This window comes from Hyperolius riggenbachi, chromosome 4 (assembly GCF_040937935.1).
Source record: "Hyperolius riggenbachi isolate aHypRig1 chromosome 4, aHypRig1.pri, whole genome shotgun sequence".
NCBI lineage: Eukaryota > Metazoa > Chordata > Amphibia > Anura > Hyperoliidae > Hyperolius > Hyperolius riggenbachi.
Window position 1 is genome coordinate 369,746,550 of NC_090649.1, and position 18,329 is coordinate 369,764,878.

Below are 18,329 nucleotides of genomic sequence, written 5' to 3' on the forward strand. Positions count from 1 at the left end.
AGAGAGAAGGAAAGTTCTGGTTGAACTCGATGGACATATGTCTTTTTTTAACCCAAATAACTATGAAAAGAGATGCAGTATTAGTTTTACCACAATTGCATTCTTTGGCTATCATTCATAAAAGTGTGTTTGGTAAAAAAAATCCGTGTGGGAAAATATCGCATTCGGTATTTTAGACTTCTGTGTGCCTATTCATAAAAATGTTTACAGTTGCGATAGCAGTGCGGTGATTTCCCGAACTAGGCCCGGCGGTAGGCTAGCGTAACATGAGAAGCTGCCTGAGTTGATACATTTTCTCCGTGCAGAGTCAGCCTTACAATAAAAGAGGCAGCCCCAGCTACCCTTTAGATGTGCATTTTTTAAAAATTGCCTCTGTTTACCCTGAATCTTCTCTGAATCTGTCTATTCGTCTTTCTAAACAATCTGTTTAATTGCCACAGCTTAGAAGAACTTCAAGAAATGTTGCACATGTAGGCTTTCTTTCTGCAGCCTTTTTTGTTCTGCTCTCACTGCTGCTGCCTGGGAGATCTGTCTCCATTAACTTTGCTGTTATCTGCAAGCTTATCACCTCTTCAAAGCAAGCTATATTCTCCGACCCTGATACCGCCTGCTCTAATCTTTATGAATTGACATTTAGTGACATGTGTTGAGATAATCACCGCACAAGGCGGTAATTTATCGCTCTGCTCGGGAATGTCAGCTTTTCATGCAGTAACAGTTTTTATGAATGGACACTTTGCTAAGTGCTCGGTAAAGTCAGCTGTTTTCAGCATTAGCGCATGCGGGAATGCTTTATGAATGATAGCCTTTTTGTTAGTCTTGTCCTGGCTGCATGCATCTCCTTGATCGAGCTCCTGTGGCCGGCAGAGTTTTGTGCATCCGCATTTTGTAAAACTTGCAACTGCGCATGCAGAAAACGCTCTCAACCACAGGAGAGTGATTTGAGGAGACACGTGACTGGGACAGCGCATGGGCAGACTGAGAGGACAGCAAGTGACCTGAAGGACTACAGGAGGCTGAATGAAGCCCCAGGTAAGTAATAATACATTTATTTTCCTCACTTAAGGTTAGTAAATCATGGTGGTTTAGTAGTTAGCGCTCTCACCTTGCAGCGCTTGGTTCCCAGTTGGAATCCCAGCCAGGTCAGCATCTGCAAGGAGTCTGTAGAGTTGGGCCGAACCTCCGATTTTAGGTTCGCGAACCGGGTTCGCGAACTTCCGCGGAAGGTTCGGTTTGCGTTAAAGTTCACGAACCGCAATAGACTTCAATGAGGATGCGAACTTTGAAAAAAAAAAATTATACTGGCCACAAAAGTGATGGAAAAGATTTTTCAAGGGGTCTAACACCTGGAGGGGGGCATGGCGGAGTGGGATACACGCCAAAAGTCCCCGGGAAAAATCTGGATTTGACGCAAAGCAGCGTTTTAAGGGCAGAAATCACATTGAATGCTAAATGACAGGCCTAAAGTGCTTTAAAACATCTTGCATGTGTATACATCAATCAGGTAGTGTAATTAAGGTACTGCTTCACACTGACACACCAAACTCACCGTGTAACGCACCGCAAACAGCTGTTTGTGTAGTGACGGCAGTGGCAGGTTCACTGAACAGGAATACAGTGGCGGGTTCACTGAACAGGTATGCAGTGGTGGGTTCACAGAACAGGTATGCAGTGCTGGGTTCACAGAACAGGTATGCAGTGGTGGGTACACAGAACAGGTATGCAGTGGTGGGTTCACAGTACAGGTATGCAGTGGTGGGTTCACAGAACAGGTATGCAGTGGTGGGTTCTCAGAACAGGTATGCAGTGGTGGGTTCACAGAACAGGTATGCAGTGGCAGGTTCACTGAACAGTTATGCAGTGGTGGGTTCACAGAAAAGGTATGCAGTGGTGGGTTCACAGTACAGGTATGCAGTGGTGGGTTCACAGAACAGGTATGCAGTGGCAGGTTCACTGAACAGAACAGGTATGCAGCCAGGAACAAGCTAAGCCTAACTAATCTTTCCCTATGAGAGACAGTCTGCAGCAGCTCGCCCTACTCTCACTAACGCAGGCACACGAGTGAGTGTAATGGCCGCCGCTGCCTGCCTTTTATAAGGGGGGGAGTGGCTCCAGGGGCTAGTGTAGCCTAATTGGCTACACTGGGCCTGCTGACTGTGATGTAGAGGGTCAAAGTTGACCCTCATGGTGCATTATGGGGCGAACCGAACTTCCGCAAAAGTTCGCCTGCGGGACGCGAACGCGAACCACTGAAGTTCGCATGGAACCGTTCGCAGGCGAACCGTTCGGCCCAACTCTAGGAGTCTGTATGTTCTCCCCGTGCCTGTGTGGGTTTCCTCTGGGCACTCAAGTTTTTTCTCACACCCCAAAACCATACAGATAAGTTAATGGCTTCCCTCTAAATTGGCCCGTGACTATAATACATACACTACACAATACATACATAGATATATATATAACTATGGTAGGGATTAGATTGTGAGCTCCTCTGAGGGAGAGTTAAATGACAAGACAATATACTCGCAGTACAGCGCTGCAGAAGATGCTGGCGCTATATAAATACTAAATAACAACACCTTCTAGGCAACTTGGCAGTGAAACACATATTGCTGTCTAAGTACTTACTAGAAAGTTGCATGGCAGCATTAGGACCCTGAAGTCTAATTTCAGCAAGTCAAGGTACTTATCAGTGCTGCTCTGAGTGAAGGGGGGTAGGCAGATGAAAGGGAAGGCTGAAATGCACTACAGCCTGTAGGGAGATAAAAGGGAAGGCTGAAATGCACTACAGCCTGTCTCCCTTCTCTGATCTCCCATGCAGAACACATCACAGCCTAACGCCAGGACGGAGAAGAAGGGGGGCGGGGCTGCTCTCATACACCGCTCTCACTGACTTGCACAGAAGCTGCAGGCTGCGTCCCAACGTGTCACGCAGTAGAGAGTGGCGCCTGGACTTACACCTCTTCTGCCGCCCCTCTCTGTCATTACCTGGGGCCGCCGCTCTCTGATCCATGCCAGTCAGCAGAAGCTCTCCTACTCCTGTATTTTTAATTCTCGCGCGGCAGAGCAGCGAGACGGGGGCTGTGAGTGTGAGACACAGTCAGAGAGACAGGGGGTTGGGGCAGCAGAGTTCCATCATCTGCAGCTACTGTTTATCCATAGCCCTGGCTATGATAGGAGGTAACAAAACATTGGCTAGAAGACTTCACTGCCAAAGCGCCCCCCCAGATGCTGTGAGGGGGGGAGGGGCAGATGTCCCATCCTGCCCCCACCTCCCTACGCCTCTGTCTCAGGCTAAGCAGTCCCCTTTTCTAGGCAAGGGGAGTCAATGGATTTTGCACTTCAGTATCATAAGATAAAAAAGTAGAGAGTGTGTAGCATGGATGAGGGTTTATAACCTTATGTAATTACAACATAGAGTGTCTATGGTTTTGCGTAACCTATTTAGAAAGTTTTACTGATATGCAAGCCAAAGCTCTCAAAAGTATTTCTTGAATGTGCAGTGCTTGGTTATAGGACTTAGATGCAGAAGCCCCTCTCCTGTCCATATAGGTAGTCTATGAGTGGGGACCAAAGTTATCCATTTTATCTTACAATCATGCACTTAACTTTTCAAAAAATAGGATGCGCCAAGTCTATTTTTGATCTAGTAAAATGAAACCTCAAATGGGATTTTAATGGTAACTACCCTTCCTCAGGAACATAGAAATGGGTGCCCTGTTCCCCCTATTCCCCTCTTTTTCCCTGGTCCCTCCTCCTTTCCACATTTCATAAACATTGTGCCTTTAGAAATACTGGCAAATGCCCTTTTCATCCCATGGCAAGGTACAACATTTTTTTTACATGTTTTATACATGGTTTGGTGTTCACCTCGCTTTACTTTTTTTTTTGTCTGCCAACTATAAGCAATGTACTTGGATTTAAACATGTCTATGTACCTTTACATAATCAGAAATCACTCTTTATTGTGCATTTTCTATTTATGCAGGAACCAGGGACGCTGTGTAGAAGGGTTGGTGGAGATTTTTGATATGTTGGTCACTACAGCCGCACGTTTCCGAATGATGAGACTGCGTGGTGAAGAGTTCATTTGTTTGAAGTCGATCATTCTTTTAAACTCTGGTAAGGATCACAGGTTCAAATAATGCAGCATATTAAATATAATTAGATACCATAGCCCCTGATAAATTAAATTTTCTTCTGCGTTTCTTAACTCCAAAATAGCTGTTCAACACTTTGAAAAAGTGAAAGAGTACTAAAAAGTAGCAAAGAAGTATTATTAAAGTTATATTGAGTATTTAAATACAAAACACCTTTTGTGAAAGACAAAATATTATTGAACAGGAGCTATGTACAATTTTGAGGGCTGTAGAAGAAAACTGAACTGCCCAAAGGAAACCTGCACATGCATGGGAACATGCAAGCTCCTCCAAGATAGTGTCCCAACCCACATTTCACATTTGAACCTAATACTCTAGTATTGCAAGGCAAGAATACTATCCACTCTTGCCTCTGTGCTACCCAACTTTCACAGCCAGGGACACAAACCACACACACTCTTAATTCTGTTTCACTCCTGCTTCTAGAAAAAATACTCTCTTCTTTCCTGGTGATGCCCATTATGAGGATCGGAAGGAAGGGGAAATCTCCCGAACGTCAGCATATACTGTACAATTATAAAAACGTAACAGATTTTCTCATACTACTAAACAAAAGTATGAGCTAGAATTTACCCTTACCAGTTTTATAATTTGAGGTCACCTCTTTCAATTAGCATAATTTTGCTTAAAGGACTTACGAGCTCAAAATGCTTAAAAAAGTTAAATACCTTTTTAAATTCTGGATGTATGGAGGACGCCTTTCACACCCTCCCATTCATTCCGCCTTGCCCCCCGGTAGAATAGACCCCCTCCCCCCTCGGTCAGGTCCCGACCCCTCTGAATGGGTCGGGTTGGAATTCACCCCTCAAAATGGCCGCCACAGATGGCCGCAGCTACGCAGTCCGCATAGACGCCAAGTAGGAATAGCCATAACAGTCACAATGGCTTCGGGAAGTACAAGAACAGCTGGGGCCAGTTTGTTTCCAACTTGCCCTCAATGGCAGCCAATTATTTGCATTTAAAGTATATCTGAAGTGAGAAAGATATGGAGGCTGCCATATTTATTTCCTTTTAAACAATGCAAATTGCTTGGCTGTACTGCTGATCCTCTGCCCCTAATACTTATAGCCATAGCCCTCGAACAAGCATCCAGATCAGATGGTTGACTGATGTTTGACTGGATTTGCTACATACTTGAAAAATCAGAAGGATTGTTGTTTAAAAGGAACTAAATATGGCAGGCTCCATATCCCTATTGCTTAAGGAGTCCTTTAATTCAAACTGCAGGGCATTGCTGGATGCAGAGACCCTGCAGGGAAACTGTATTGAGTATTTCAGCATTTTTTACTGATCAATAAAATTGAATATTTGGAAGTTGCATCCCTGCAAGAAGTGAAATCACTGTTCACAAGATTTTACAAGATAAGCATTAGTTTTTCTAATAGTTTCATCAGGAAACCCACAGTTTAGCACAGGCTTCGTGCAGGCTCTTTATCATATCTTTTTACAATCTTTTCAATCCTTTTGTTGTAGTAGACTCCTTGCCTATGGGTTAAAGGAATTGGGGGGGGGGCTTGATGTTAATGTTGCTTAACAAACAGTTGCCGGTGTTCTGCAGTCCTGTGACAAGTGGTGCAGGGTGAAAAGAGGTTAGCCTGACAGATGTAAGTTAAGTTACACTGAGAGGATACCTTGTTTGTCTGATAAAAGCAGACAGCTGTTCCTTTCTGGATGACCCTCATACATTACCCTTTCTACACTTAAACTGCAGCTATTCTTATTCTGTTAATGGTAGGGTTCTCAAACTTTGCACAGTTGGTCACTGGGTGATTGGGATTACTATTCAAGTGGGTGGAGCCTAAAAAAGCCAATCAAAATTCACCTATTTATTTTAAGGGGAATATTGGATTTCTGCCATTCTTGCACTGTCAATGGCACAAGCCTCAAACCTGGTATAGTTGGTCATTGGGTGACTGGGGTTTAAATTCAGAAAAGGGGGGGGAGCCACAGCCAATCAGATTTGTTTCATTTCAATGCAAATTATTGATGCCGAAGACAGCAAAGCTCATAAACTAGGGCATTGAGTAATTGTGTGTTAGAGTTAGCTAGCTAGTGATTTGTTATTTACCAAGAACAATTCTGACTATTTCTGAGAACGAAATAATACACAAAGAGATATATAAAAAAATGTTTTACACCCTTAAAGAGACAAGCCCTTTTCAGTGGGTGCAAACACTTCCTTATTTGGGTATTACTCTAACGCCCTCATACTCCTCTCTTTTCGCAGCCAATTACCCCCCACTCCTCAAATCCCTGTCGGCCTTAACCACTAACTGGTCTACCCACCCCCTTTCCTGGATGGGTAAAATCAATTCAATCAGAATGACATACTTACCCAAACTCTTATATTTTTTCCGAATCCTTCCAGTTAAAGTCCCCGATCACTATTTACGTATATTTCAGAGCAGAATTATGACCTTTATCTGGGGCCGTAAAGGTCCCCGAGTTCGTAAATCAACCATGTTTGCTCATAGACTGGATGGTGGCCTCAGTGTCCCACACATTAGCTCTTACTACAAAGCAGCTGTTATCAGCCAACTCACTCGGCTCTTTCAGTCCCAGGACACCCCCTTGTGGGTATTCCTGGAAATCCCTGAGTGTGCACCCCTCCTACCTAGCACCCTACTTTGGCTCCCCTTTAAACTAAGGACCCCAACCATGAGCCCCCCTTTGAAACACAATGTCCAAGTCTGGGATTCCATACGCTATTCGGCCAATCTACAATCCCCCCATCTGCCACTAGCACCCCTCACGGGAAACCCCCTTTTCCGTCCTGGCCTGGACAGTCCGGCATCATTTTCCTGGTGGTCGGATCATGGCCTAACCCACGTAGACCATCTCCTTACCCCTAGAGGCGTTTGCTCGTAGTCCAAACTCCAGGAAACAAAACAAATCCATAAAACGGAGTTCTTCCGTTACCTCCAATTGCGACACTGGATCACCACACTTATAAAGGATAGAGATCTCCTGCTTAATCTTACCCCCTTCGAGAACATCTGCCTCCGTCGCCCCAATTCGAGAGGCCTCATTTCCTCTGTTTATGCCTTTGTAACTCGCCCCCGAACCCCTATTTAGCATATATATGCATCAAGATGGGAATCCAACTTAGCAGAAACCAAAGATAGAGAGGATTGGTTGGACATCTGGGGAAGAATATCCAAATGCTCCAATAACCTGCACACGATAGAATCGGCATATAAAGTTCTGACTAGGTGGTACCTGGTCCCAGCTAGAATAGCTAAGGTATTCCCCTCAGCCAATCGCTTTTGTTTTCGGGGATGTAGAATGAAAGGGGACATGATGCACATTTGGTGGTGCTGCCCTCGCCTTATCAGATTTTGGAGCTGTGTCTTTAACTATTTGCCATTCCTGGACGTGAAACTCACGTCCAGGAAGCCATGTGCGCTCCTGCGCGTCCACGCGGCCGATCGCGCGCGTGCACGCGCGCTCCCGGCCGGCGGTTTGTTAGCCAGTGAATCAGTGAATCGGGCAACGGTGCCCGATCACTGATTCCTCTCCCCCGCAGAAAAAGCGACAGCTTCTCTCGGAAGCTACGCTTTTTCTGCTTCCTATGTCGCTCTAAGCGTACGTGGTACGCTTAGAGTGACGTCACTGTAAACAACTCATGGCTGCCATCTTGTGGCCAAAAAGTAAACTACATCTAAATGTTAAATAAAAATAAAAATACACATATATTTACAAAAAAAATACAATTTCAATCCCACCCTCCCAAAAATACCCACATAAAATGTTTAATTAAAAAAAAAAAAAAACATTACAATAAAAAAAAAAAAAAAAACACAAATATTTACCTAAGGGTCTAAACTTTTTAAATATCTATGTAAAGATGAAATATTTCTTTTTTTTTTTTATTATAAGCTTGTAAATAGTGATGAATGCAAAACGGAAAAAATGCACTTTTATTTCCAAATAAAATATTGTCGCCATACATTGTGATAGGGACATAATTTAAATGGTGTAATAACCAGGAGAAATGGGCATATACAATACGTGGGTTTTAATTATGGAGGCATGTATTATTTTAAAACTATAATTGCCGAAAAGTGAGAAATAATGATTTGTTTCCGTTTTCTTCTTATTCTTCCTTTTAAAATGCATTTACAGTAAAGTGGCTCTTAGTAAAATGTACCCCCCAAAGAAAGCCTAATTGGTGGCGGAAAAAACAAGATATAGATCAGTTCATTGTGATAAGTAGTAATAAAGTTATAGGCTAATGAATGGGAGGTGAACATTGTTCGGATGCATGAAGCGAAAAACGACTGAATGCGAACTGGTTAAGCTGTTGTCCACTTTGTTCCATAAGACAATCCCTAAAAATCCTTGGCATGCCCTATTACATGCAAAAATAGAGATATTGACCGCCAAACAAAACAAATTAGCCTCCTTAGTTTTCTCGGCGCCTACAATGACCATAGCAAATAGCTAGAAGAAACCTTCTGTTAGCTTTGAGAAAGTTAAGGCCAGAATGAACTCCTATATGGTCAATGAAAAACTCACAAGTATACTCCGGGACACCCATAAATCCTTCGAGAAAATATGGGAACCTTGGATCCAACTGGAACACCCAAACATGGAGGAAACACTAATAACCAGGCTATGAGGTGGACCCCTTCTTCTTTTCTATCTTTTCTTTTTTCCTCTCCACTTCTCTCCCTCCTCTTCTTCCTTCTACTTCTCCTCTCCTCTGTCGCATTCCTACCCCTAGCTCGCTTCACTTTTGAATAGCAGGGGGCTCGCTCACAGCCTGAGCTGACCTCCTAGGCTTCCACCTACACCGGCCCCCCCCCCTCCCCCCTTCCACCTCCAGGCTGGTACCTATACCTCCTGCACTACCATGGCATACCCCAGATAGTTGGTATAATCCTGAGGTACACTTACCCCCTTACAGTCACAATTTCCCTATACACCCTCCTCGACCCCCACCAGGCTTGTTGACCTAGACCGAACCCCTCCCCATTACCCTTTGTATAGTGTGTTTTCCCCGTCCGTATAAGTACTTTGGGCAATTTAGGAACAGAAGCATTTGTTATTTTCAAGTTATATGATCACTCTGTTATTCATGATCACCCTGTGTACAAAGTTCTGTATTATATGAGCTTTACCTTCCTTCCTTCTTGTTATCCGATGTTTATGTAAACATTTTCAAAATTTTCAATAAAAACTTTGAAACCTAAAAAAAATGTTTTACACTTGGAAAGAAGCTTCAAAACGAAAGAAGTCCATAAATGATGAGTTGTAAGAAATTATTTGAAGATTTTTACCGATGCAAATGTGAGAAGACTTCCACCCTCCCTGTGGAGTAATACCATTGGTTATATAAAAGGACCAATTGGGAGCCCTATATCAAAGGACCAATGGGGAACCCTGGCAGCAGATTCAAAGATTCTTATTGCTAGGGCTCAATATGCTTTACTATTTCAGCAGTGCAAGGAACTCCAGAAAAAGCATCTTTGAATTTGCTATAACAATCTCTATACTGAGCAATGGGATACCATAGCAGGAAAGAACAAATGTACATTGTATAGGAGCAAATTTGCATTGCTAGCAGGCACAGCCCAGAAAAACTCCTGAAATTTTAGCACAAATGGATGCATTAGGGATTTAAAACATGCGACTGCTTTATAAACAGCAACATGTTTTTCTTGACATATTTTAATGTATGAGAATTAATTTACTAACGTTCCATCAACTAGATCAAATGCTTCTGTTTAGTTAAACATTCTGGACAAGAACTGTAAAAAAATAAAATAAAAATAGAACAGTGTAAGAAACCATAAAAATGCATTAATTAAAATGTATTAGATTTATTGAGGCCTGATACAATCATTGTTTAAGTGTGATGTTTATTAAATCAAATTACAGTATGTAAAATGCAGAAGAATCCTATAATTAGAATAAAGTTGCATGGTTGACATTTGCTTTTCTGCATTATAAATATTTACATTATGCTAATGTGTATTCAAATTCAATTTTCTTAACGATTATTCTATTGAGAATGATCATGTTTTGCTTTAATTATCAAAGCAGTGTTTTCTGCGTCAGTAAATTTTAGTCATTAAGAAACATCACCGTTTTGGAAGTAGAATTTTGCTAATCAGCTTAATAGGGCACAACATAGTCTTTCTCCCTTTCCGTTCCTTCAGTAAGTTCATTCATTAAGGTATAAGCCTGACCTTAAAAAAGATCAGGGTAACAGCTAGGGTAAATTCATTTTCTGAAGACATGAAAACAGCAGACCCGATATTTGTCATGCTTCCTTTAGTTCTAATTACTGCACATTGCATTGCATTTGTCAATTTGTCATATTCTCAGCTTTTATGAAGTGATGAATCAAAATGTAGACTTTGTGAATGCAATAGATGTTATGTAGTATATGTGGACTTTGCAAAGGCTTTTGATTTGATACTTTTATTGTATCAGAAAACGGGAAATAAAATCTTGAAATGCTACTACGATGCTCCCTATGTATAAATCACATCTGGAGTATGGGATACAGTTTTGGGCACCACACTATTAAAAGGACATTGACCTTCTGGAGTTGGTAAAAGAAAGTCCCGCTTACCAAGAAAGGTTGGACAAACTGGGCTTATTTAGCTTGGAAAAAATACCCCTGACAGGCGACCTGATTAACCTGCATAAATACATCAGTGTTAATACTGGAGCTTGGGAGATGAGCTTTTTGTCCCTAGGCTTGTACAATGGACAAGGAAACATGATTTGCATATGGAATTCAAAAAGTTTTTGCCATCAGTTTATAAAGGTGTCCTTCACAGAGGGTCGTTAAAATCTGGAATATAGTAACTCAGGAAATAATTATGGCAAACTTTATATCTGCATTTTAAGAGTGCTTGGACGCTTTCCTTGCATTGAAAGACACCCACAGCTGTAATTATTAGCTAATTCCTGGAAGAATTGATCCAAGGATATATCTGACTGCCATCTGGAGTCTGGAAGGAAGTTTTCCCTTTAAGGCTAATTGGCCCATGACTGTAAAGGTGCCCATAAACAGTGAAAGTTTAAAATAATCTTTTTTTTTTTCAATCAAGGAAAATGAATGATTATCCCATTTTTCTCAATAAAATAATGATCAGACATGTTGGAAAAATCTGTATATTTGATCTAACAGAATAATTGAACAAAATTATCTAATCTAATTTTTTGCCTTCTTCTGGAACAACTGGGTTATGTGCTGGTTTAGGATGTTTTTTGTTTTGTTTTTTCTGGGGGAACTTGATGGACAGATGTATTTTTTGTTACTATGTAAAGCAATACTTTGCAAGGTTGTGCTCTATAGGTTAAAGACCATTAAACCTTTGTAGAAAAATGATGTGCTATACAAGTAATAAAATTAGTACTATACAAGTAATTCTGTAAATTAATATAAAAAAATACACATTTCAGAATGCAGCCACTATGATTTTAAGGTGGTGTAATTGATTAGTATATCCCAGGAATACAACTTAAATACTTGTTTTTAATTTCATTTTTTTTCTTTTTCTATTTTCAGGTGTATATACTTTTTTGTCTAGTTCTCTAGAATCTTTGGAAGACACAGACCAAATTCATTTGATCTTAGACAAAATCATAGATACGTTGGTGCATTTTATGGCTAAAACTGGACTCTCTCTTCAGCAGCAGCAAAGACGACTGGCTCAGTTGCTTTTGATCCTCTCACACATCAGGCATATGAGGTGAGGATATCATTATTCTTTTGTTTAAATCTCATTTACAACCAAAAAGTATGTTTAGTTATGAATACCACAGCAGAAGGTTTGAACCATTTTAGGGTGTTAATTGTTTGTTGCTCAGTGAGGATACATACAGTAAACAAAAACGTTCTTGCGTAGAACAGTTTGAATTTCTGCTAATGGTTCACATTATAATATAAATTTGCCTTCTTAAAGGGAAGGTCCAAGCAAAAAAAAAATGAGTTTCACTTACCTGGGGCTTCTACCAGCCCCATGTAGCCATCCTGTGCCCTCGTAGTCACTCACTGCTGCTCCAGTCTCCCGCTGGCAGCTTTCTGACCTCGGAGGTCAGGGCGGAATTGCGTACATTTTTACACATTCCCGCTAGTGCAGGAACATTAACACATACATTTTTACGCGTTAGTGGTGCAACGCATACATTTTTGTTCCTGCACTAGCTGGAATGCGTAAAAATGTATGCAATGTGGCCCTGACCTCCGAGGTCAGAAAGCTGCCAGCGGGGGACTGGAGCAGCAGTGAGTGACTACAAGGGCACAGGATGGCTACATGGGGCTGGTAGAAGCCCCAGGTAAGTGAAACTCATTTTTTTTTTTTGCTTGGACCTTCCCTTTAAAATAAAAGGCATTTGCAATAATTCAGTTGTGGTTTTCCATGATGCATCACGAGTGGTGAAGAGAGAGGCCTAGTGCACACCAAAAACCGCTAGCAAATCCGCTAAATGCTAGCAGATTTTGAAACGCTTTTTCTTCTTTTTCTGTAGCGTTTAAGCTAGCGTTTTGCGGTTTTGTGTAGCGGTTTTGGTGTAGTAGATTTCATATATTGTTACAGTAAAGCTGTTACTGAACAGCTTCTGTAACAAAAACGCCGGCAAAACCGCTCTGAACAGGCGTTTTTCAGAGCGGTTTGCATTTTTCCTATACTTTACATTGAGGCAGAAACGCATCCGCAATCCAAAAAATGCCTCACTCCGGGAGTATGAGTTTCTGCAAAACGCCTCCCGCTCTGGTGTGCACCAGCCCATTGAAATACATTACCCAAGAGTATCCGCAGCCGCAAGCGGATCGCAAAACACAGCCGAACCGCTCTGGTGTGCACTAGGCCAAAGAGCTGGACATGGTAGATGTAGTTAAAGTGCAGTGACAGAGCAAACAGACAAGCCACAGCAAGAGCTGTTGAGGGCCAGTTGCGGCCTGCAAGCTGCCATTTGGATAGTCCTAATACAGAGATATCCAAGAAATAAGTGATTAGGCATTATTGATGATTTAACATCTGAGAAATAGGAACATGTTCACATTTTAACAGCAACTGTCTCCAGAGACAAGCTGGTTCTACTAAAATATATACACCAATCCTACTTTACAGCAGCTGAACTGTTTACACGGCACCATCCTATAATATTAGTAGTCCAAAATGTTTGCTGGAAATGGTTGGGAATTAGAACATAAGCAAACTCAACAAAATATTTGTATACTAGTAAAATACTTTTATTACATATGGACAGTGATCATAGAACATGAAAAAAAAGCTCTACCTCTCCCATAAACATGATATATATTTGTATAACTGGATAGCCCCGATGAACAAAGATCTTACATAGTACCAAATAACAAATGAAAACAGGTTACCCAGGCATATGGGTGGAGTACATGGTTACTGTAGGTGTCAATACAGCAATAAGAATTACATGTAGCTACAACTAGTACTGTGTGATGTCTGTTGTGGTCAAAGGGTATATCAGAACTAAAAATATGCATTAAGGAAGTCATAGGATTACCAATACAATGTGCGTTAAACTAAAAAAGCACAAGATGCATGAATACACCTATTATATCACTATATTTCTTTGTTATGTGATTAAGGGCCCATTCACACTAGAAGCGCTATTCTGAGCATTTTGCGATTGATTAGCGGTTTTTTAAAAATGCTCCCATTCACGTTCATTAAAATCGCCGTAAAAATCGCAGTGATTTTGCGATCGTATATGCAAAGATTGCGGCAATTTTTACCGCAATTTTAATTAAAGTGAATGGGAGCAATTTTAAAAAAAATGCTAATCAATCGCAAAACACTCAGAAAAGCACTTCTAGTGTGAATGGACCCTAAGGAACATTTAACCATTTCAGCCACCCAGACGTGATCCTCACGTCCAGGCGGCTGCTCTGCTGCGGTGCCGCGCTTCGGGACGTTCCCGCGCGCGCGTCCCCGTGCTGTCCCCCACTAGCCCTGGGATCAGTGAACGGGAACATGGTTCCCGATCACTGATCCGTGTCCCCAGAAGAAAAACCAAAGCTACCTTAGCTTCTTTTGTGTGAAAAAGATGACAAGTATTTCTTTAAAAAAATCTCCTTTCACTTTTTTTTTTACCACTGTATTCACTAATTGATTTACAGAGTTTATATATTTGAATATCTCCAAAATTTGTTTTTCAATTTCAGACTTATCTAGCTACCATTATCTCTTTGTTTTTGTATATTTTTACCAACCTTGGGCCATATGCAAATCACTTTTCTACCAGGGGGTAATTTTTCATCTTCTTTACAATGTAACTTTTTAACATTTTGCATTTGAAAAAGTACCAAAACTAGGTTATAAATGAATATCAAACTAATTTTTGGAACTAGAGATGCATAACACCATGGTTTTATCTGTTACAAAAAGTCACATAAATAGTCATTGTGAAAGCATAGGTTGGCTCTTTATTAACAGTAACATATGGCACATTTTTGGAAAGCTGATTTAGGAAGAATATGTCTCTAGTTATGTTGCTAGAGTTATTACAATGGCATTGCTAGATAGCTAGAGAAATGTTTGTTATCAATTTGTGTTTTATTAGTTCAGGACATGTTAATAGAGCTGTAAAAAACTGAAAAGGCTTAAGCTTCACACAGCTACATCTCTCAGAGCTGAGGTTCTGGGAAGTTAGTAATAATACGATGTACTTGGCTAGGAAACTGAAGAGCTATGTATTAGTACTTGGCTCTACCTAATGTTATAAATTGTTTCATTAAATGAAAAAGTCCACTCTAAAACACTGTGCTTCTAAAAGTCTTCCAAAACATACAAGATGGTATATCTGATAAGACAATACAATTTACTTAGCATAAAAGATATGTACAAGGGCCTTGTGCATAAAGCTCCAATATTATCCTTGTGAAAAGAGCCAAATCAGGGAAAGATTTAAGTTGATTTTTAACCTAAACTTTTCCGCCTGTTATTTTTACACCTGATTTATGAAGTTATATTTTCATTAGGCCAAAATTAAGTTTCAAATGTTCAAAGTATTACTGCCATGAGAAAAATATGGAAGCTGTAAATGCTAAACTCCTAAAAATGCCTGATTTTTTGCAACTGTAAACCCAATCCTTTTGCTATAATCATTTTGAGACACTTGCCTCCAACCAGTATACAGTCTTGACATTGCTAATCTGAGTTGAGAATAAAGATCAAATAAATTGAGAATTAAGATCAAATAATTCCAAAGGCCATATGCAATTTATAGTGATAAGAAGCTCAATATGTGTGCGCTTCTTATACCATACATCACTCATTTACCGGAAAGTTCAAGTTCCATCTTCACCTGAGTGATGTCTGAGCATCAAGAACATAATAGCCCAATAGTAGTTATATAGTAGCTTGAGTGATACCCCTGTGTCCTGTACCATGCAGAGCAATGGGGAGTAAGGTATTTGTGCTGTGGAGCTTTCCTTCAGCACCACGGCACTTCTGCCTTGCTCCCCTGGGGATGCATACACCTGGGGCCCTATGCAATTACCAAACTCGCCAGCGCTAAGTGCTGGCGAGTTCTTAAAATAGGCGTCAGCAAGGTCGCCTAATGCAATTGCATTTAACACCCCCAGGGCGGAAAAGAACTCGCTTGGGCGATATAATCGCCCAGCAAGTTCCTTTCCCCCTATGCAATTGCATTTTGCACCTCCCGGGAAGCGATGCTTCCTGCCAAACATAGGTGCTAACTTTTCACCTGCTCTGAACAGGCGAAAAGACCTATCGCCGGTGTCTGCGGGCTGTTTTTGGCATCTGGGAGCCTCCTTTACTAAGGAAACCCCAGATGCCAGGGATTTAAATAGGTAAAGGAGTCAGTTTTGACTCCTTACCTATTTAAAATGTAACAAAAAACATACCTCCATCGTTCCGGCTCGCCGCATGTCCCACGCCGCTCCTCCGCTCATCTCTGTCTCTGTGAGTATTGGAGCCCGGCAAAGCATCTTTGAGTCTCCCGCCAGGGCTCCCCATTCATCCACTAGGTGGCCCAATGAGAATCATCCTGATTCTAATTGGACCAATGAGAATCAGGATGATTCTCATTGGGCCACCTAGTGGATGAATGGGGAGCCCCGGCGGGAGACTCAAAGATGCTTTGCCTGGCTCCAATACTCACAGAGACAGAGATGAGCGGAGGAGCGGCGTGGGACATGCGGCGAGCCGGAACGATGGAGGTATGTTTTTTCTGAATTTCCCAGCAGCGATGAGCGGCAGGAGGCGACGGGCGGCGGGTAACAGCCTTGCAACGATGCGCGCATCTCCCGGGGAGCGAGGCTGCAGTGGTGTGGTGCTGAAGGACAGCTCCCCAGCACTAATGCCTCGCTCCACATCGCTGGCCACACAGGAGCATCGCTCAGCGAATACCTAGTATTCGCCTGAGTTATGCTCCTTTACGCAAGGACATCGCTCAGGTGAAACTGGCAATTGAATTTGCCGGTAAATCCTGAGCGATGTGAGGAGATAAGAAGCTTGCATGTTTTCAGCTTCTTATCTCCTCGAATTGCATATGGCCCCTGGGGCCATATGCAATGCATTTTTTCTCCTGTGTTTTCTCCTAGGTGATGTTTTCACAACTTTTAAATAAAATACCTTTTACACAGCCAGCAAGCAAACAAATATTCAAAATAATTTTAACAGTACTTTTTCATCTACTTGTTGGTACTTTTTCCATTGCAAAGTGCTAACAAGTTAATTTAAATTGAAGATGAAAAATTATCTCCTAGGAGAAAACTCAGGAGAAAAAGTGAATTGCATATGGCCCCTGATATCTTCCACTAGAGTCAGGAAACTCCCGGGCACTTTCCTGGCATCATCGCTCCCCATCACTCTGTGCTGCCTCACCGGACCTGCTGTGTGCTACTTGGTGCCTAATTTTAGAATTTGCCAGTGCTTGGAAAATAAGTGAATTGTATAGGGCCCATTGTGTTTAATCAGAATGCTGAATCTGTGGCCGCATTGATTGCAGACAGAAAATATCCATGATCATTACTTTGGCAGCCAATTTGATAAAGTGTGCTTGGTGAGGCAGGAGCACATTGTGTCTGACAAGTGACCAGCTAGTCAGAAAAAGATAGGCTTCTGCATAGTGTGAAGGAAGTTTGAGTGGAATGAGTGCATCTGAACTGTGAATGCCCACAGGTAACAAGCGTTCATGCATGAATACTTGTTTTCAATGAGCTTGTGCAGAAGAGAAGCACACATGGCCAGTAAAAATGCTCAAGATACACCAACAAGGGCACTTGACAAGCATCACCACAAGAGAAGTGACCCTGGACTGAACAGGGAGACGCAGGTGGAAACAGACAACTCTCCAGTTGTCTGTAGATAAGAATGAAAAAATAGTATATGTGGTTTGTAACTTTACAGATTTTCTCAATGTGCTGCTCCTACCTAGTTGCCTTTAAAACTCCTGTGATCCATTGTCTAACAGTCAAAAAACTTAACCACTTGAGGACCCACCCTTTACCCCCCCTTAAGGACCAGCGCTGTTTGTTGTGATCTGTGCTGGGTGGGCTCTGCAGCCCCCAGCACAGATCAGGGTGCACGCAGAGCGATCAGATCGCCCCCTTTTTCCCCCCCTATGGGGATGATATGCAGGGGGGGGGGGTCTGATCGCTCCTGCATGCAGGCATGTTGCGGGGGGGGGGGCACCTCAAAGCCCCCCTCCGCGGCGACATTCTCCCCCTCCCTCTCCTACCTTTCCCCCCCCGGTGATCCGGGCTGCACAGGACGCTGTCCGTCCTGTGCAGCCAGTGACAGGACGTCCCCTGTCACATGGCGGCGATCCCCGGCCGCTGATTGGCCGGGGATCGCCGATCTGCCTTACGGCGCTGCTGCGAAGCAGCGCCGTACAATGTAAACAAAGCGGATTATTTCCGCTTGTGTTTACATTTAGCCTGCGAGCCGCCATCGGCGGCCCGCAGGCTATTCATGGAGCCCCCCGCCGTGAATTGACAGGAAGCAGCCGCTCGCGCGAGCGGCTGCTTCCTGATTAATCAGCCTGCAGCTGGCGACGCAGTACTGCGTCGCTGGTCCTGCAGCTGCCACTTTGCCGACGCACGGTATAAGCGTGCGGTCGGCAAGTGGTTAATATACATTCCCATGAGCCAAGCAGCCCTCCTGTACACTTGATACTCAAGCCGTATGTACATTTTCTTGCAGT

General features: G+C 42.4%; 1 protein-coding gene across 4 annotated transcripts in view; it reads left to right on the forward strand.

Moving 5' to 3' along the window:
• The window catches only part of ESR1 (estrogen receptor 1), a 290,562-nt gene that overhangs the window by 261,241 nt on the left and 10,992 nt on the right, over positions 1 to 18,329 (forward strand). For all 4 annotated transcript variants that reach the window (XM_068232004.1, XM_068232006.1, XM_068232005.1 and 1 more), the window contains 2 exons: positions 3,986 to 4,119; positions 11,686 to 11,869. In XM_068232004.1, coding sequence (XP_068088105.1) covers positions 3,986 to 4,119; positions 11,686 to 11,869 — 318 coding nt within the window. The remainder of the gene's footprint in view (positions 1 to 3,985; positions 4,120 to 11,685; positions 11,870 to 18,329) is intronic.